Source organism: Delphinapterus leucas, chromosome X, assembly GCF_059928025.1.
Source record: "Delphinapterus leucas isolate spDelLeu-1000000601 "Yukka" chromosome X, BTC_Dleu_Yukka2, whole genome shotgun sequence".
NCBI lineage: Eukaryota > Metazoa > Chordata > Mammalia > Artiodactyla > Monodontidae > Delphinapterus > Delphinapterus leucas.
The window spans coordinates 134336511-134355202 of NC_143150.1; the positions used below are offsets into that span (position 1 = coordinate 134336511).

The following is an 18692-nucleotide window of genomic DNA, read 5'->3' on the forward strand; positions in this document are numbered from 1 at the left end:
CTGCTCTCTCTCTCAGGTCCAGACGAGGAAGGAGCAGCCCCTGCCGCCCGCTGCCAGCCTGAGCATCCCCACATTCTACTTTCCCCGAGGCCGCCCGCAGGACGCGGTGAACGTAGACGCCATCATCGCCAAGATCGAGAGGACTTTCGCCCAGTTCCCGCACGAGAGGGCCACCATGGGGGACATGGGCAGAGTGGCCAAGGTGGGTGTCTGCGCGTGGGGACGTGGCCCGTGGTCCCCCTGCGGTCGTGGCCTCACACTGCCTGATATTCCCTGGGGCCTGAGGTTCTCTGTTAGTCCAGCGGTTTGGACTTGGTGCTGCTACCACAGGAGCTGAGGCCCGACCCCCGGCCTCGGAATCGGGATCCCACAAGCCACACGGCACTGCAAAAAAAAAAAAAAAGGCAAAGCAGGGCAATAAGAAAGAATAAAAACTAAAATAAACCTAGAAAAATAAAAATATTGTAAAATTAAAAATAAAACAACAACAACAAGGCAAAACAGAACCATGACAGCAGAAAAAAGAAAAAAGGGGCCTGGAAGAGGCCTGAGGGGTGGGGCTTAGGCCTAGCACAGCGGGAGGGGCCCTGGAGGGCTGAGGGTTAGGCCCAGGACCCCGGCAGGCTCGCCAGGGCCCGAGTGGTCGGGGGAGACGCTGGCCACGCTCCCCTCTGACCCCCTGATCCCCCTCCCATGTGGGAACCCCTCCCCTCCCCGGCCCGAGGGTGCCGGTCCCATCCCACCTCCACTTTTCCTCCCCTCCTCCTTCCCCTCCACGTCCTGCCCAGTTGCTTGGGGATCCCTCCCTTCCCTTTAGATGTCTGAGGCCCCACCGCACCCGGCCGGTGCCCTGTTGTGAGGAGACTCGAACTCCGCCTCTTCCTGTGCGCCGTCTGGACCCCTCCTCCTCCAGGGTGTTTACTGCCCCCTTTTTAACTCGTGTCTGTTAGAATGAAGCGGTCTGTCCCGTTGTCTGTCTCTTCAGGGGAATTCTCTTGGTCTGTTAGCTGCGAGTAGTTTCTCTGCTTCTTGTACTTACATTTCTCTTACTCTGAGTTTAGGAGAAACAATTACGTGTTGTAGTCTTGGGAGGCTATTTTATGTGGGACTCTGTTCCTTAATATTTTTGGCACAAGGGCAGCTTTTAGTTTGGCATGCTTGCCACCTCTTTCCTCAGCGTGTGCTTGCTGTTACCCCCGTAATAGGGGTGTGCAGGGGCCGGCAGCCCGTGCGCACTCCCGGGGCCCCTACCAGCAGGGGCAGTGATTGGCGCTTGCTGACAGGTCTCTCAGCAAGTGCGGTGGCCCGCGCGCGCTCCCAAGGCCCTCGCCGGGCAGGGACAGTGATTAGCACCTGCTCGCTGGTCTCTTAGGCACAGTGGCAGCCGGCCTGCTCCCAGATGGCAGGGGCAGTGATTGTTGCCTGCTCCCTCATCTCTCGGAGCAGCGGTGGCTCACGCCCACCCCGGGGTTCGTGTAGGCGGTGTGCTATTGCCTGAGAGTGTGCGCGCTTGGGGAGAGAAGCTTCTTCAGTGGTCCCGCCGTTCCCCTTGCACATCCCCCAGCAATCGTGCCTTGCCTCTCCGGGGGGACCCAGGCTTCTTCCACGTACACCCTCCATGGCCACACTCCAGCCCCTTCAGGATGTCTCCACACAGCCAACCCCCGTCCTCTCCCCGGGTCTGACCTCTGAAGCCCAAGCTTCAGCGCCCAGCCCCCACCCGCCCCAGTGGACGGGTGTCTCAGTCTGGGGAGCACAGGGCAGCAGTGACCACCGTATGTGCAGGTCACTGTCTGCGTTGCCTTTCTCAGACCTGTTGTTGTGCTCTCTCTGAGGCCCTGAAGCTCCCCCTTCGTCCACGCTGATCTCCCTGCCAGCGAGGGCACTCTCCAGGGTGCAGGAACCTTTCCTCTTCCACAGCTCCCTCCCGGGGGCCCAGGTCCTGTCCCCATTCCTTTCTCTCTCTCTCTTTTTCTCTTCTTTGTTTTGCCCTGCCTGGTTCCTTGGAGATTTTCTTGCCCTTTCTGTAGTCTGAGGTCTTCTGCCAGTGTGCAGTAGGTGTCCGGTGAGAGCTGTTCCACACGCAGGTGGATTGTTCTTGTATTTGTGGGAGGATGTGAGTTCCATGTCTTTCTCCTCCTCCGCCATGATCGCTTTCCTCCACATTTTCCTCTTTGAGTTTTAATTTCCTTTAATGTTACTGCTTTATTAAGGGTTTTAATTTCTGGGGTCACTTTTGGTTATTTATACTTTTTTCTAAAACAATCGTTGGCATGATTATAAATGTATTATTCTAAAGCTTTTCCTTATCTTCTCGTATGATTCTTTTAAAATTTTTGTTTTCTTTTGGAGTATAATTGATATACAGTGTTGTGTTAGTTTCAGGTGTACAGCAAAGTGATTCACTTATACATATATCTGTTTCTATTTCAGAATTTTTTTCCCACTTAGGTTATTACACGATATTGAGCAGAGTTCCCTGTGCTATACAGTAGGTCCTTGTTGATTATCTGTCTTGTATGTAGTAGGGTGTATATGTTAACTCCAGACCCCTAATTTATCCCTCCCCGTTGCCTTTCCCCTTTGGTAGCCATAAGTTTGCTTTCTAAGTTTGTGAGTCTGTTTCTGTTTTGTTAATAAGATCATTTGTATCATTTTTTTAGATTCCACATAGAAGTGATATCATATGGTATTTTTCTCTGTCTCACTTACTTCACTTAGTATGATCATCTCTAAGTCCATCCATGTTGCTGCAAATGGCATGATTTCATTCTCTTTGATGGCTGAGTCATATTCCATTGTACGTATGTACCACATCTTTATCCGTTCACCTGTTGATGGACATTTAGGTTGCTTCCATGTCTTGGCTATTGTAAATAGTGCTGTAATGAACATTGGGGTGTGTTTATCTTTTCAAATTATGGTTTTCTCTGGATATATGCCCTGGAGTGGGTTAGCTGGATCACTTGGCAACTCTGTTTTTAGGTTTCTGAGGAACCTCCACACTCTTCTCCACAGTGGCTGCACCAACTTACATTCCCACCGGCAGTGTAGGAGGGTTCCCTTTTCTCCACACCCTCCCCAGCATTTGTTGCTTGTACATTTTTTAACAGTTGCCATTCTGACCAGTGTGAGGTGATACCTCATTGTAGTTTTGATTTACATTTCTCTGAGAGTTAGCAGTGTTGAGCATCTTTTCATGTGCTTTTTGGCCATTTGTATGTCTTCTATGGAGAAGTGTCTATTTAGATCTTCTGCCCAGTTTTCAGTTGGCTTGTTTTCTTTCATACTGAGCTGCATGAGCTGTTTGTATATTTTGGAGATAAATCCTTTGTCAGTTGCTTCGTTTGCAAATGTTTTCTCCCACTCTGTGTGTTGTCTTTTTGTTTTGTTTTGATGATTTCCTTTGCTATGCGAAACTTTTAAGTTTAATTAGGTCCCATTTGTTTATTTTTGTTTTTATTTTCATTACTCTGGGAGCTAGGTTCAAAAAGATACTGCTGTGATTTATGTCAGAGTGTCTGTCTTTGTTTTCCTGTAAGAGTTTTATAATATCTGGTCTTACATTTAGGTCTTTAATCCATTTTGAGGTTTTTTTGTGTATGGTATTACACAGTGTTCTCATTTCTTTCTTTTACATGTAGCTGTCCAACTTTCCCAGCACCACTTATTGAAGAGACTGTCTTTTCTCCATTGTATATTCTTGCCTCCTTTGTCATAGGTTAATTGACCATAGGTGCATGGGTTTATCTCTGGGCTTTCTATCCTGTTCTGTTGAATGTTTTTATGCCGGAACCATACTGTTATGATTACTGTAGCTTTGTAGTGTAGTCCAAAGCCAGGGAGCCTGATTACTCCAGCTCTGTTTTTCTTCTCAAGATTGATTTGGTTATTTGGGGGTCTTTGTGTTTCCATATAAATTAAAAATTTTTTTCTTCTAGTTCTATGAAAAATGCCATTGGTAAATTGATAGGGTTTGTATTGAATCTGTAGATTGCCTTGGGTAGTATATTCATTTTGGCAGTATTGATTCTTTCAATCCAAGAACATCAAGTCTGCACATTTGACCCTTTGTCTTCGTAGGGTTATTTATCTCAGATTCCTTTTGACTAGTCATGCTAGAGGTTAACTTATATTTTTTCAGATAAGAATCTATCAACTTCATTGAGTACTTTAATTTTTTGTTCATCTCCTTCATAAACCTCTGCTTTCATTTTTGTTACTTTATAACATTTTTTCTGTTGTCACTTTTTTCCAGCTTCTTGAATTGAACAATTATTTTTCAGTCAGCTTTATTGAGATATAATGGACACAGAGTAACACTCCCCAGTTCTAAGTATACAGTTTGACAGAATTTGATAAAAGTTCACCCCTGTGGATCCACATCACTGGCAAGGTAGGGAACACTAATCCCTCAGGGACGTCCCTTGGACTCCTTGACCAGTGGGTTGGGCCAGAGGGAGTGGCTTGGGCATCTGCCCACCCCCTTGGTGGTGCCGTGTACAGGGATCATGGGTGCAGGACCCTGCTTTTGCTCCTGGCACCGCAGAAGTGACAGTTAGGTTCTGACTTTTTTGTGTCTTGTTCATAATTTGCCCCAGCTGCACGTGTGTGCAGTTATTTTTAGTCCCTTGTAGTTTCTTTGTATCTGTTGCTGGAGGAGATGTTTGTCCATGTGCAAGCCCTGCAGCAAAGCGTCCCAGGTCCTGGCCTACCTCACCCTCACTCCCTGGCCCTATGGTGCTATTGTTTTGCCTTTTCTAGAATTTCACATGAATGGGATCATGTGGTGGGTTGTCTTGGGTTTTTCTGGCCTCTTTCACCCAGCCTAATCGTCAGTGTTCGTCCTTAGCATTTACTGCTAAGTAGCATTCTGTGCACACACGTCCCTCGGTGTATCTGTTTACTGGTGGATGAAAGGTTGTTCCCAGTTTTGTCTCATAAATAAAGCTGTTGTCTGTACACGGGATTTGTGCAACACCTTTGCAAGTTCTCTGAGGTGAGAAATGCTGCAGAGTTGAATTGCTTGGTCATCTGGTGACTATATCTTTAATTTTATAAGAAACTGTAAAACCGTCTTCCAGCGTGACTGTCCGTTACGTGTGTGCAGCCAGCAGTGTGTGAGACGCCAGTTGCTCTGTAAGCTGTCAGCACTTGGTGTTGATGCTTCTTAGCTGTAGCCGAGCTGGTGCCTGTGCAGAGGTCGCTTACTGTGGCTTCGTGTCTCATTTCCCTAATGATTATGTTCAATCCCTGGTTATGTGTTTGTTTCTCATCAGCATCTTTTTCTTTTTTTGGCAGCTCTCTTGAGGTATAACTGATGTGAGGTAAACAGTAGATGTTTACTGTGTACCATTTAGTGAGCTTTGATGTGTGTGAATCCCCGTGAAACTATGCAGACAATCGAGATGAGAAGCATTTCCAGCATCCCCCCAAATTGGCTTCTTTCCAGTCCATCCTGGCCCAGCCCCAGGCCCCCACTGGTCTACTTTCTGTCACTGTGGATTAGAGTTTCCTAGAACTTCATGTAAATAGAATCATAGGTAGGTACTTATTTTTTTTAATTGTGGTAAAATTCACATAAAAATCTATCAGCACGTTAGCCATTCTAAAATCTAAAATTTAGAGGCCCTTATTACATACACAGTGTTGCACGACCCTTACCGCTGTCTAGTTACAGAGCATTCTCATCACCCCAAAAGAAGCTCTGGGCCCCTTGGCATCACTGCATTCCCCCTCCCCCAGCCCCTGACACCGCTCCTCTGCTTCTTGTCTCTGTGGATTTGCCTGTTCTAAAGATTTCATATTAATGGAACCAATACACGAATTGTCCTGTGTCTGGCTTCTTTCCTTTACTTGGCATCATGTCCTCAATGTCCATCCACGTGGTAGCCCGTGTCAGAGCTTCACTCCTTTTCATGGCTGGGTCATATTCCATTAGGTGCTTGGACCCCATTCTGCTTATTCACTCATCCATAGATGGGCGTTTGGGTGGTTTCCACCTTTTGGCTGTTGTGAGCAGTGCTACTGTGAACATTTGAGTACGAGTGTTTGTGTGAGGCCCCGTTTCAGTTCTTTTGGCTGGGGGGCGGCGGTGGTGTGTGTGTGTGTACACATACCTAGGAGTGGAATTGCTGGGTCGTGTGGTAATTCTGTGTTTGACTTACTGAGGGGCCACCCAGCTGACTTCCACGGCAGCTGCGCCATCTTGCATCCCCACCCGCACGTGTGGGTTCCCGTCTCTCCACATCCCCTGCACGCTTGCTTTTCTCTCTCTTTCACTGTAGCCATTTGTCTTGGTTCAGGCTGATGTACCAAATCCTGCAGACTGGGTGGCTTATAAACAGCAGAAGTTTGCTTCTCATAGTTCTGGAGGCTGGATGTCCCAGATCAAGGTGTCAGCAGGGCTGGTTCTGGTGCGGGCTGTCCTCTGGGGTACAGAAGTTTCTTGCTGTGTCCTCACCCGGAAGAAGCGGTGAGGGAGCTCTCTGGAGTCCCTTTTCTAAGGACACTAATCCGGTTCGTTCATAGGGCACCACCTTCATGACCTCATCACCTCCTAAAGGCTCCACCTCCTAATACCATCACCTTGGGCGGGGGCGGGGGGGGGGAGGACACAAACATTCAGACCACAGCTCTATCCTATTGGGTATATGGAGATAACTTGTTTTAATTTGCACATTTCTAATGACTGACAGTACTGAGTGAGCATCTTTTAAATGTGCCCATTTGTCATTGTATGTCTTCTTTGATGACATGCCTGTTCAGATCATTTGCCCATTTAAAAATCTGGTGTTTTCTTACTAGTGAGCTATATGTGCTTTGCATACATTCTGGATGCCAGTCCTTCGTCAGAGGCACTGTGCAGCAGACGCTTTCTCCCCGTGTTCGCTCGTCTTGCTGCTCTCATAACAGTCTTTGGAATTGCAAACGTTTTTCATTTTGATTGTGTCCAGTTTTCAGATTTTTTCCCTACTTGGTTTATGCATTTGTATCCTTGATGAGAAGTCCTGGAAAATCCAAGGCCAGTAGGATTTTTCTCTTGTGTTTTCTTCTAAAGGCCGATTCGGGTAACTCTTCCCTTCAGGTCTGTGCTCCACTCTGAGTTGGGTACTGGCACATGTGGGGTAGGAGGGAAGGTGCATCTCTGCACACAGTGTCCAGTGGCCCCAGACCCACTCGTTGGGCGCCTCGTCCTCCCGCTGACTTGCCTCAGCACCTTCTTCCGACGGGAATTGCCGTACGTGAGTCTGTCCCTGGACGCTCTTGGGTGTTGGTGACGGGTTGTCTGTCACAGCAGGACAGCACTGGCCCCGCTGCTGTAGCTTCACTGCTGTGTTCATTTCAGGCAGTGCCGATTTTCCTGCTTCTCTCTGATTCTCAAGTGCTGAGACTGTTCTGGTGTCTCTGCATTCCCACACGAACTTCAGAATCACCTTCCCCACGTCTGCGAAAGAAGCCTGCTGGGATTCGGCTTGTGATCGTTTGAGTGTGCAGGTGAATTTGGGGACAATCCACGCCTTTCCAACATCGAGTCTGGTGGGTTATGACCCCAGCATTTCTCAGACTTTAAGGCATCGTTAATTTCTCTCAGTACCGTTTTGTCATGTTCATCTTTCATCAAACGTATGAATACTTGGGCATAACCCAGTGTTTCATATCTTTGATGATACCGTCAATAGCGTTATTTTACTGCAGTTTACGGCTGTTCCTTGAAGTGTACAGAAGTACCGTTGATTTTTGTGTGTTGACTTTGGACGAAACATACTCATCAGATCACTTTTTCAGGTTCCTTAGGAGTTTCTAATAGACGATCATGTCCTCCACAGATAAAGAGGGTGTCCCCGTTTCCTCTGTAATCTGCGTGTCTTGTATCCTCTTTCCTGCCCTGTTCACTGTGCTGGCCGGGCCTCCCTGAGGACGTTGTCTCAGGGTGTGGGAGCAGCACAGCCCTCCCCCCCCAGCCTTAGGGCGCGTCGCTCCCAGCAGATGCAGTGTGGGGGCTGCAGCTGCTCCTGTGTCCTTTATCAGGTTGAGGAACCTAGTTTGCTGAGAGCCCTTGTACTGTGTGAAATCTCGAAGGCGTGTTGAAAATTGCCCAGTGCTTTTCTGCACGTATTGAGGGCTCCTGTGGTTTTTCTTCTTCCCTCAAGCCGTCTTGCGTCTTTGGATGAATCCCATTTCATCATAAATCCTGTCTCTTCCTCCTTACGTGCTTTTGGATCCTGATTGCTGGTGTCTTGTTAGGGTTTAAATCCAGGCTCCGGAAAGACGCCCATCTGGAGATGCCTTGTTTAGTGAGTTCTCTGGTTCGGTAGCAGGGTGGCCTGGCCTCACAGAATTGGTTGGGCTATTGCCCTCTTTTCCAGAGCCGTGTGTTTAGAACTGGGCTGGTGTTCTACGTTAAACGTTGGCAGAATGCACAGTGAAGCATTGGGGTTGGACATTCTCTCCCTGGGAAGGTTGTGGACATTGCGTTTGATGGGGTAGTTCCTGTCTTTCAAGTGTGTGCCCAGCTCCCATGACTTGGTGAATTTATTGACACACGTTGTTGGTAAGATTCCACACGTTTAGGGTCTGTACTGACTGACGTCCCTCTGCCACTTCTGATGTTGGCATTTGTGTCTTCTGTCCTTGTCCTCAGTCAGCTTGGCCAGAAGTTTTTTTATTTTCCTGATCTTTTCTGAGAACTAGCTTTTAGTTTTGCTAACTTTTCTGTAATGATTTCCTATTGCAGCGATTTCCCGTCTTTATTATTTCCTCTCTTCTGCTCTCTTTAGGGCTAACTGTTCTCCTTGCAGTTTCTTAACGAGGCAGCTTTGTGCACTCAGCCTTTCTGCTTTGCTCACGGAAGCACTTAATGCTGTGAACTTCCTTCCGGGCGCTGCTTGACCGGCATCCCAAACATTGTTGATGTGTTGGTTTTTGGGTTTTTTCGTGTTTGTTTTTTTTTTCCCCTTCTCATTCAGTGCAAACTACATTTGTGTTTGTCTTGTAACTTCTCCTTTGGCTGATGTGTTATTTAGAATTTCGTTGTTTTGATTTTCAACTCCTGCACCTTGTTTACACATGTTTTGGTTACTGATTTCCAGTTTAGTTCTGTCGTGGGCAGGGGTGCTCTGTCTGGTCTCAGTGCTTCCAGATGTACTGAGACTTGTTTTCTGGGCTGAGGGTGGTCGTCTTGGTAAATGCGCACTTGAAGGCCGTCCAGCCCTTGAGTGTCGGCTTGCTCCCTGGGTTCCGAGCGTGTCCAGGTCCCGGCGTTTCGGCAGCTTCTGCCTGTTCCGTCGGTGAGGGTGCGGCTCCCGATGCTGAGTGACTGCGGGGTTTCCCTGGGGAGCTGTGGGCCGGGGGCCGTGGCCTTTGTGCCTCTGTTGGCGGCTGTGTCGTGTGAGGACCTCCTGTCCCCAGATCAGCTCCGCCCTCACACCCTTCTTCTCTCTCGTCATCGCGACACGGCCCTTGTTCTTGCCGGAGACATGCTTCTCGGGAGCCTGCGCGCCCGAGATCAGTGGACCCGCTTCTCTGAACACAGAAAGGGGCAAACGGCTGATCCGTGAAAAGGACAGTCTCTGCTTCCTTTCCCTGCGCACGGAGGCCTCTTTCGGCACACGTGTGGGCTTTGATCTGGGCGTCCTGCAGTTCGTCCAGTTCTGAGCCCTTCTGCCTGGAGAAGGAGTCAGCATGGGGGGGTGCTGAACCCACAGGGCCGCCCTCATTTCACACTCCAGGCCCGAGTCCGAGGCTGTCACCTGTGTGTCCGTCTGACCAGCTCTGGATTCCGGGGGTTCCCACGAGCCCCTCTCGAGTTCCGCAGTTTGCTCAGCAGCCCACAGGACTCAGGGAAACACCAGTTCATTATAAAGCGTTCCTTATAAAGGGTACGGTGAGGGGTACAGGTGAGCAGCCTGGTGGAGAGGCATCAGGGTGAGGCGTCGGGGGCTCCCCAGTGCAGCAGTCTGTCCCCATGGAGTTGGGGTACATCTCTGTCCTGGTACGGCGGATTTGTTCCCTAACTTGGAAGGCCTCTGAACCCGCTCCCTTAGGGGATGTTTCAGAGGTTTCATCCCATGGGCGTGATCGAGGCTTCCCTCCACCTCTGCCCTCGCCCTCTGCAGAGAATGCCGGGGGGCTGAAAGTTCTAGCTCAGTAACCATGGCGTGGGCTCTTTAAGGACAGCCCCATCCACGACCAAACAGGCTCCCGTCCCCCCAGGAGATTCCAAGGGACTTGGGGGCTCCATGTCAGGAGCCGGGGGCAGAGGCCAAATATCAGAGCAGAAGACGCTCCTGGCACCAGGTGTTCGTGGTGGGAGCACAGCTGCTCTGGGGCTCCCTCCCTTAGGGGACCCCACGGGGCGCCTGACCGGGAACCGGGCAAAGGCCAGCGCGCACCTGCGCATGGTCTGCACACAGAGTCCTGCACGGGGGACGTCAGATGTCCTGTGCCCCGTGAGCACAGCCAGACCCCAGGCCCCGGCCAGATGCTGCCGTGCTCGGGACAGGCTGTGTGGACGGACGGGGAGCTCTGTGTGTGCGTGGGCGTCGGGGGGTGCCGTAAGGGGCGTGAGGGCGGGGATCGGGGTCACCGCAGGGCTGCTCCTGACGGGGTGACGAGGGCCTCGGCGTGTGCCCGGGTCTCCCGTCACGTACACTAGATAGACGTTACAGACCTGTAAAACCTGACCCTGCCATGTGTTTTTCCCTTCAGGGTGGCATTTTACCATACTTTTAAACGCGTTTCTTTGTACCTCTGGATTTCAGAGTTGGTGTTTCCCGTTCCCTTAGAATGTTTGCAGACGGTCCTGAGAGGTAGCGGACGGAGGTCACAGTGAAAGCGTTAGGATGGACTCTCCAGCTGCCTGTGGGGTGGGTGGGCTTGGAAGTGCAGGCACCGCTCGTTCTGGGGACGTGAATGCAGGCGTCACCCCACGGGCAAGGGCACAGCTCCTGCTGTGCGGTGGACGGACGCACGGCCGTGGGACAGGACAGTGCCATCGCCCGAGTCCACCCAGCGAGCTCTCACATGCCCACACGAGCACCCCAGGCAAGATGCCCGAGGCCCCTGCCTCCCCTGTCCCTGCCGCCTGCGCCCTCCCACCCCGGGGAGCGGCCAGTGTCCTCCACGCCCTGACTCACACAGCCCCCTTGGGGCCCTGGCGCCAGCATCCCTGGCAGGAAGCCTCTGCTGCCCGTCGCCCAGGACGCACGTCCACCTGCGTGGAGTAGAGGCCTTTCAGCCCGCACTGTGCCCGAGCCTCGCCCCGTGGTCCCCGCCCCAGCGTGTGCGAGAAGCCACAGAGCATCCAGACGCACGGCTCCCGCGCAGCCGGGCAGCTCCCTCCTGGGGCGCCAAGGATAAGGCGCCGGCACGTTCTAGGCCTGGCGCGGTGGGCAGGAGTGGACTCCGGTGGTCTCCCCCAGGGTGGCCCCTGGCCACGGGCGTGCGTGGCCAGTGCTCGGGTCAGGGGGCGCGTCCTGCCAAACTATCTGCCGGCAGCTCCCCGACCCGCGGGCGATGCCTGTGAGCCGGGTCCTGTGAGCGCCATCGCCAATGTGGGCTTCTGTGGGGATCCGGTTTGCGCCTTTCCTCTGCCTCTCCCTCCGGAGTCCTGGCCGTGTTCACACCCTTTTCCCTGCAGGGCCTGTCGCTCTCTTGGGCCCTTTGCCTTTTTTCCTGTACCTCTGCCTTAGTTTACAGTCTGTGTGTGGCCTCTTTGTCAGGATAATGGCCTGCGAACGTTTTCCTGGTCTGCGGCTTGTTTTTGTGCTCTCCGCGACGTATGCCCTGGAGTTCTGGTGGGGAAGCGGTTCAGTTCACCCACCTTCTCTTTCAGAGTTTTGGTGTTTGAGTCATGTTTAGGGAACCTTTGCTTCTCCAGCATCGGGACGATCTCCTGCATTTCCTTCTGGAGTTTCACCGTCCACGCTTGGGGCCGGGATCCCTCCCTCATGGTTTTGTAGAGTTGCCCCGCCGACCAGCTGGGCTCTCAGTAGAGACGATTGTTCCCTTGGAGCTGCTGCCAGCTTTGTCTGTGCTGAGTTGGTGGGTGGACGTGGGCGTCTGACCCTAAACTGGTCCCTTCCTCTTTGCCCTGATGCACAGCCTCACTGCTGTGACTGCACGGAAGGCTTGACAGTCGTGTGCGTTTGCACGTGGGCTTTGAATGAGCTGGTTGATTTCTGCAAAACACACCTTGCTGGGTGTGCATTGGCTTTGCGTTGAATCTGTGGGTCGTCTGGGGAAGAGTTGACATTTTAACACATTATTGACCGTGGGATTTTTGCAGAAACTAACGCCTGTGCCTGTAATGTCTCCAGTCAAAAATGTGTCAACAGCATTAAGTGTCCAGTCCAGGAATCTGTATGGTCTGTCCCTCCATTTGGGGGGTCTTTGATTTCTCCCAGCCACGCTTTCTCATTCCCTTTGTAGAGATCTCGCACTTTCAGTTACGTTTACCTGTAGGTTCATGTTTTTTATGCTGTTCATAGCCGGCACTGTTACATTTTTTATTTTCTAATTGGTTGTTGCCAGTGTGTGGAAATATAATTGATTTTTGTACATTGTCCTGGGATCCCGCAGCTTTGCTGGTTTTCTGTTACATATAAGCCCCCTACGTACACACCTTGAAGTTGAGAACTTTTAGAGATGCCAGTGTGCTTACTGTCAGCGTCAGGCACGAGTGAGAGTGACGTTGCAGCTCGCCCTCCGCCTCGTACTACTGACGACCCTTCAGCTCTACTGTCTCCCACCTCCTCTCCCTCCTGCAGGCAGTAACTCTTCTTGCCTGTTCCCTCGACGCCAGCCCCTGTGTGCCAGCTGTTGTACTGGACTGCTGTACTTTTCAAGGGACTGTAAAAATGTTTTCTTCATCTTCTGTGTTTATTTTTTACGTATCATTTGCATGGGAAGTATTAGAACCCTGCTATAGTACAGTACTATGCAGCCGATTGTGTTACTTGGGTACCTAGGCTGACTTTGTTGGACTTACCGACAAACTGGACTTCGGAACGTGCTCTCGGAATGGAACTCGTTCGTGTGTAGGGGACTTAGTGTAATTCCGGTATTTCGTAACCCTTTCGGAATTCTCCCTACCGTCGCGTATTTTTGCATTACCAGAGTTTCCCCTTTGTCTCTGCCCGGAGCGTCCCCTCCTCCGTCTCTGCTGGTGGAGCCTGTCCCTTCCAGCTCAGGGCAGAGCCGGCCTGCGCGTCTCCACGTGCAGACGTGAGCCGTGGGCTCCTGTGTACGCCCCTGATTCCCGTGCTGTGTTCCCTCTTCTTCTTAAGTTTCCTGGCCTGTTGTTTGTTTCACTGTGATTTTTCTTTTTTTTTTCACTGCTGGATTCAATTTGCCGGCCTGGCTTTGTGTGGGATGTTGGCATCTCTGTTCCTGGGAGCTGAGGGCGCCTGATCTCCCTTCACAGGTGTCAGGGTCCAGGACGTGCAGCCTCGTAACAGGAGTTGGGAGACGTCCCTTTTTTCCATTCTCTGGAAGAGTGTGGGTACCATCCACGTGATTTCTTCCCTAAAGCTGGGCCCGGGATTTTCTCAGTGGGAAGGTTTTAAGCCATGGGTTTGGTCTCTTGAAATGTAGAACCGTCTGGATGTCCGTTGTCAGCTCTGGTTAGACACGTCCGTTAGTCAAGGAGTCCGCCCTGCAGTCGTCACGTTTCCTGGCCTCCAGTTGTTGGGAGTGTCCACTGCCTGTCTGTCTAGCGCTGATGGGCTCTGCAGTGACCGCTGATGTGCGGAGCGCGCGTTTCCTTTTTCTGCTTCTCCAGGAGTGTTGCTGAGGGGTGATTACTTGCTTAAAAGCTTTCCGAAGAGCTGACTCAGCCTTGTTGACTTTCTCTGTCGTGTATCTGCTCTCTTTTTCTCTTCTCTCAGCCTTTGTTGTTTCCGCCCTTCTTCTTCTGTGTTTTCGGGAGGGAAGCTCAGAGCGTGGGTTTTCCGCCTGCTTCCCGGTCAGCACCTGCGCTGACAGCTGTGGACGCCAGCCCTGCGGTCGCCTCGACCCCTGAGATGTGCCCGGGTCACAGCCTCGTCCTTGTCGCACCCCGAGTGTCTCCTGACATTCTCTGTCGTTTACGCCGTCCCGACACGTCATCGGAGGTGCTGCACATCCAGGGCTGGGGACATGCTCGTTGCCTCTGTACAGCTGCCAATGTGACACCTCCAGTTGGGGCGGGTGGTCTGTGCCCCAGGCTCGGGAGCGCCATTTCCGTCAGCGTCTCCGGAGTGTCGGCTGGGAGAGGCTGCACCTTCCCCTGGAGGCCCCTGGGGCTGGCGCAGGCGCTGGGCTGCGCGGTCGGGCTGTGTGCACGCGGTGCGCTCCCGGCCACCTCGGGGGCTCGGGCAGCCGGGGGCCCAGGGCGCGCTAACCCTGTGTCGTCCCCCCCCTTCCCCCCGCAGGCCTGCGGCTGCCCGCTCTACTGGAAGGGGCCGCTCTTCTGCGGCGCCGGTGGAGAGCGCACGGGCTCCGTCTCCGTGCACAAGTTCGTCGCCATGTGGAGAAAGTGAGTCCCGGGGCGGGAGTGGTGGTCCGGCCGTGCCTCTGCCTCCACTGGCCGGCGCTCCTGCGGCCGGGACAGTAAGGGACTGAGACGGATGTCCGGGGGTGCCCGGCACGGCCGTCGTTTCCCTTGCGGGGCCCCATCCGTCTGTGCCCGTCCTCACGGAGCACCCGACCCCGGAGTCTGGGGAGGGGCCTGTGGCCGCGCGTTGGGTGCAGCTGGGGTGCCCTCTGTCGCCCAGGATGCTCCAGAGCTGTCACGATGACGCGGCCAAGTTCGTCCACCTGCTCGTGAGCCCCGGCGGCAACTCCCTGGCGCAGGAGGACTTCATCCCCTTCTTGCAGGTGCATCCCCGCCTCCCCGCCGCACATGCCCTCGCCCCCTCCTCGCAGGCGCGCCCTTGTCTACACCCCGGAGGCGGGCGGGCGGGCTCCTCTGAAGCTGGTTCCATGCAGCCCCTCCAAACCCGCGTGAGAGGCAGGACGGTGTGGACAGCTCCACACCTGAACCTGTGGAGTGTGGAGCCGGACAGGGGTTAGCACCTTCGGGGCGCCGGGCTGCCCACGAGAAGCCGGTCGTGGTTTGCAGAATGCTCGTTTCCAAACACCGTTCTGGTTCATGTAAACACGGTTATATTTAGCGCTCTATGTTCCATCTTGTAGAGGGGAATCGAAGGTGGTCCCTGATTACCCGCGTGTTCCCCGTGAACACGGAGTAACCGAAGTTACCAAAACCATTTGAATAGAAGTGACTTAAAGGGCTCCTGGAACTGCAGTGCTCTGTTAAGTGAGGATATCGCAAATTTTCTTTCTCAGAATCTGGGATGGACTTCCACGGTGGTCTTTTATACGTTTACATGTGTCAGATTATTACCCTCGGCCGCGAGAGGTGGCATGATTCCTTAGCTCGTGGCCCAGATGATTCTGTGTGATCCTTTAATTTGATGTGATTTCGTGTAACCGTGTGTTTGGGGTGATGCTGCGTGAGCGGCTCTGTGGCTGGATGTGTGAACCTGGATGTTGCTGGTGGACACGTGCGTTCTTATCCCTGGGCCTGGCGGCACATCCCAGGGCCGTGTCCCATCCCCTGTGTGCAGGACGTGGTGAACACCCATCCGGGCTTGGCATTCCTGAAGGAAGCGTCAGAGTTCCACTCCCGCTACATCACCACGGTGAGTACGAGCACGTCTGCTGCCCCTGTGGCTTCCGTGGGCGCCTGAGGCCCGGGCTCCAGGCCCGCCGTGAGGGAACGGACACCCAGCCCCGGACCCGTGGCCCTTCACGGCCCGCTTTCTCACCAGGAGACGGGCGTGGGGCTCGGGCATGGGGAGGGCTGTGTGTCCCACCTGGGTCCCCAGCTGGGCGCGCTCAGCGAGAGCCTGGGTGGTCCTGGCCGCATGCCCTGGGGTCCGACAGGGCGGAGCAGGCGAGGGGACGTCCAGAGACCCAGCGGTCTCCCTCTCTGGGCAGGAGGGGCCTCAGAGGACGCCCGGGGCCCTCCTCCTGAGGGCCGGGTCTCCTCGGGTCCAGGCGAGCACCCCCAGCGAGTTGGAGCACGGCGCTCTGAGCGCTCCAGGTGGGATGCCGGCCTGGCCTGGGGACACGAGGACCCCATGGCCCATCCCCCACCCCCTCCCTGGTCAGAGGTCACCTGGGGAGGACGGCCCTCCGGCTCTAGGTGGAGGTGGGCGGCACGGCGGCCCCGTGGCACGCCGGCCAGGGGCACGCTTGTCACGCGGCGCGGAGCACACGCTTGTGGCAGTCCGCGTGCCCGCGGTTCCCCAGGCCTCCCTCCACCCCCTCACCGCTCTGCGTCGCCCTGAGGGCCCCGTCGCCGAGGAGCGGTGCCCGGAGCCCTGCCTCATTCCAGCGGCGGCAGGGAGCGCTGCGTGTGAACGGGGCTGTGCGCCAGGTGCTCCGTTCCCATTGCCCCGACCTCCCTGCGCAGACAGGACAAGGCAGGGCACGTCCGGGGGGAGGGGACAGCCTCTGGCAGGGACGGGGGAAGGGGATGTCTCGGATGAGGACAGGTTGGCGGGGATGCCCCGGGAGGGCAGTTGAGGGGACAGCCCGTGACAGGGACAGGCGAGGGGACATCTCAGATGAGGACAGGTGAGCAGATGCCCTGGGACAGGTGAGGGGTATCACAGTTGGGGACATGCCCACCCGGGAGCGGAGCTGAGCCCCGTGGCCAAGGTGGGCCTCACTGTGCAGGGGGCAGGGGCCACTCTCTGGCTTTAAGTTAACGTTTTTCATTCAGTGGTCAGTTGAGTGTCCGCGGAAGCATTGGGGGCAGTCTCTCAAACCACCTGCAGTGTAATAAGGGCTCCCAGACACGCAGGAACTGCGTGCCCGCGCCATCCCAGCTCAGGTGCGGCCGTCTCACCCGGACATCCCCTCGCATGTGGCAGCAGGTCCGCTTCTCCTGCCACCTGTGTCCTCCCTGCAGCTGGAGGCGGGGCTGCTTCCCACCCACCCCACCCCACCCCCACCCCCGTCTGGTGACATGCGGGGCGGTCGCCCTCTGCTGGCGACACGGGGCCCTGCGGCCCAGGGTGCAGAACTCCTGGTGAGGCCAGGCAGGAGCTCGTAGGCGAGGTCCCAGGCTGGGTTCCTGCAGCACCACACGTGGGGTTGCTGCACAGTCACGTGCAGGGACCCCAGCCCCCCACGTCCCAGTGCTCAGGGGACGGGCCTCCTCCTACAGGTCATACAGAGGATCTTCTACACGGTCAACAGGTCCTGGTCCGGGAGGATCACGTGCGCAGAGCTCCGGAGGAGCACGTTCCTGCAGGTGGGTGGCGGCTGGCCGAGGGGACACAGGGCCTTCTGCATGCCCCCGCCCACTCATCCGTCCTCCCCAGGTTCCACCGCGACCCATCCACCCATCCCTGCACCTGGCCAGCATCGATCCCCCATCCCTCCACCAGCCTGTCAGCGGTCAGCGCACGCGTCTACCCAGCCGTCCTCGTTACCCCACCCCGCCTCTCTCCCTCCCTTCTCCGGCGTCATCCATTTCTCGACCCACACGCCAGCAGTGCATCTTTACCCACGTACACGTCATCTGTCGGCCCACCCACCCCTCCGCCCACCCGTCGTCTCTCCCTGCACCCACCAGCCTGTCACCCGTCCCTCCATCGACTGACGCATCACCTGTTTCTCCCACCCAGTCCACCCACCCGTCGTCCACCTTCTTGTCCATCTACCCGGCCGTTACCCATTCCTCCAGCAACCTATCACCTGTGCCTGCATCCATCCCCCACCCATCATCCACTTCTTCGTCTACCCATGCTCTCATTCATCCCTCCACCCCCCACCAATAACCCATCGCTACACCAACTCCTAGGTCATCCATCTGTCCACTCTCCCACCCTCCATTCCTCCCCACCCCCCTCCCCCTCCCACCCCCCTCCCCCCTCCCCCTCCCACCCCCCTCCCCCCCTCCCTCCCTCCATCCCTCCATCCGGCACCCAGCTTCTCAGCGGTCACCCCATTCATCTGCCCACCGGTCATCATCACCCCACCCACCTGTCATCCATCCCTCATCCCCCGACTCGTCCATCATCCATTCATTTTCCTGCCTTTCATTTATCCACCCGCCCGCCGGTTTTCTTCTTCCGTTCATCTTGTACCCTTCCTTTCCCCTCATCCATCCCGGAGGCATGGCCCCGCCCCGGTGCACCCGGGTTCTGTGGACGTGTGCGTGTCAACAAGGGTGGGGCTGACCCGCTCGCGTCAGGAGCCCCCGGCCACGAGGGCGTACGTGCTTGGGCTGCTCCGTGCTGCAGTCTCGCAGACCTGACTGGGCGCACCCCGACCTGGGTGCTGGACTCCCAGCCCTCAAGCAGGCCTCCACCAGCTCTGACCCTCCGCCCTCACGACGTGGGACTCCTGGGGCGTGTCCCTCCTGCGGGAGGCCCGTCTCCACGCTGCAGCCAGAGGTTCCTGACAGCAGTTTTCTGGGTGTGTCCTGGCAGAACGTGGCGCTCCTGGAAGACGAGGTGGACATCAACCAGCTGACGGAGTTCTTCTCCTACGAGCACTTCTACGTCATCTATTGCAAGTTCTGGGAGCTGGACACGGACCACGACCTGCTCATTGATGCGCAGGACCTGGCCCGGCACAATGACCATGGTGAGGACGCGGCCTGCGGGCGGCGGGGACACAGCACTGGGGCG

At 54.9% G+C, this 18692-nt stretch overlaps 1 protein-coding gene across 2 annotated transcripts in view; it reads left to right on the forward strand.

Annotated features, from left to right (window-relative positions):
- LOC111168265 (serine/threonine-protein phosphatase 2A regulatory subunit B'' subunit beta) overlaps positions 1 to 18692 on the forward strand; it is a 52734-nt gene that overhangs the window by 23905 nt on the left and 10137 nt on the right. Inside the window, exons 2-7 of one of the 2 annotated variants that reach the window (XM_022561889.3) lie at positions 17 to 202; positions 14415 to 14518; positions 14757 to 14859; positions 15612 to 15686; positions 17222 to 17308; positions 18492 to 18648. In XM_022561889.3, coding sequence (XP_022417597.1) covers positions 17 to 202; positions 14415 to 14518; positions 14757 to 14859; positions 15612 to 15686; positions 17222 to 17308; positions 18492 to 18648 — 712 coding nt within the window. The remainder of the gene's footprint in view (positions 1 to 16; positions 203 to 14414; positions 14519 to 14756; positions 14860 to 15611; positions 15687 to 17221; positions 17309 to 18491; positions 18649 to 18692) is intronic. The other variant, XM_022561891.3, reaches the window with a different exon arrangement.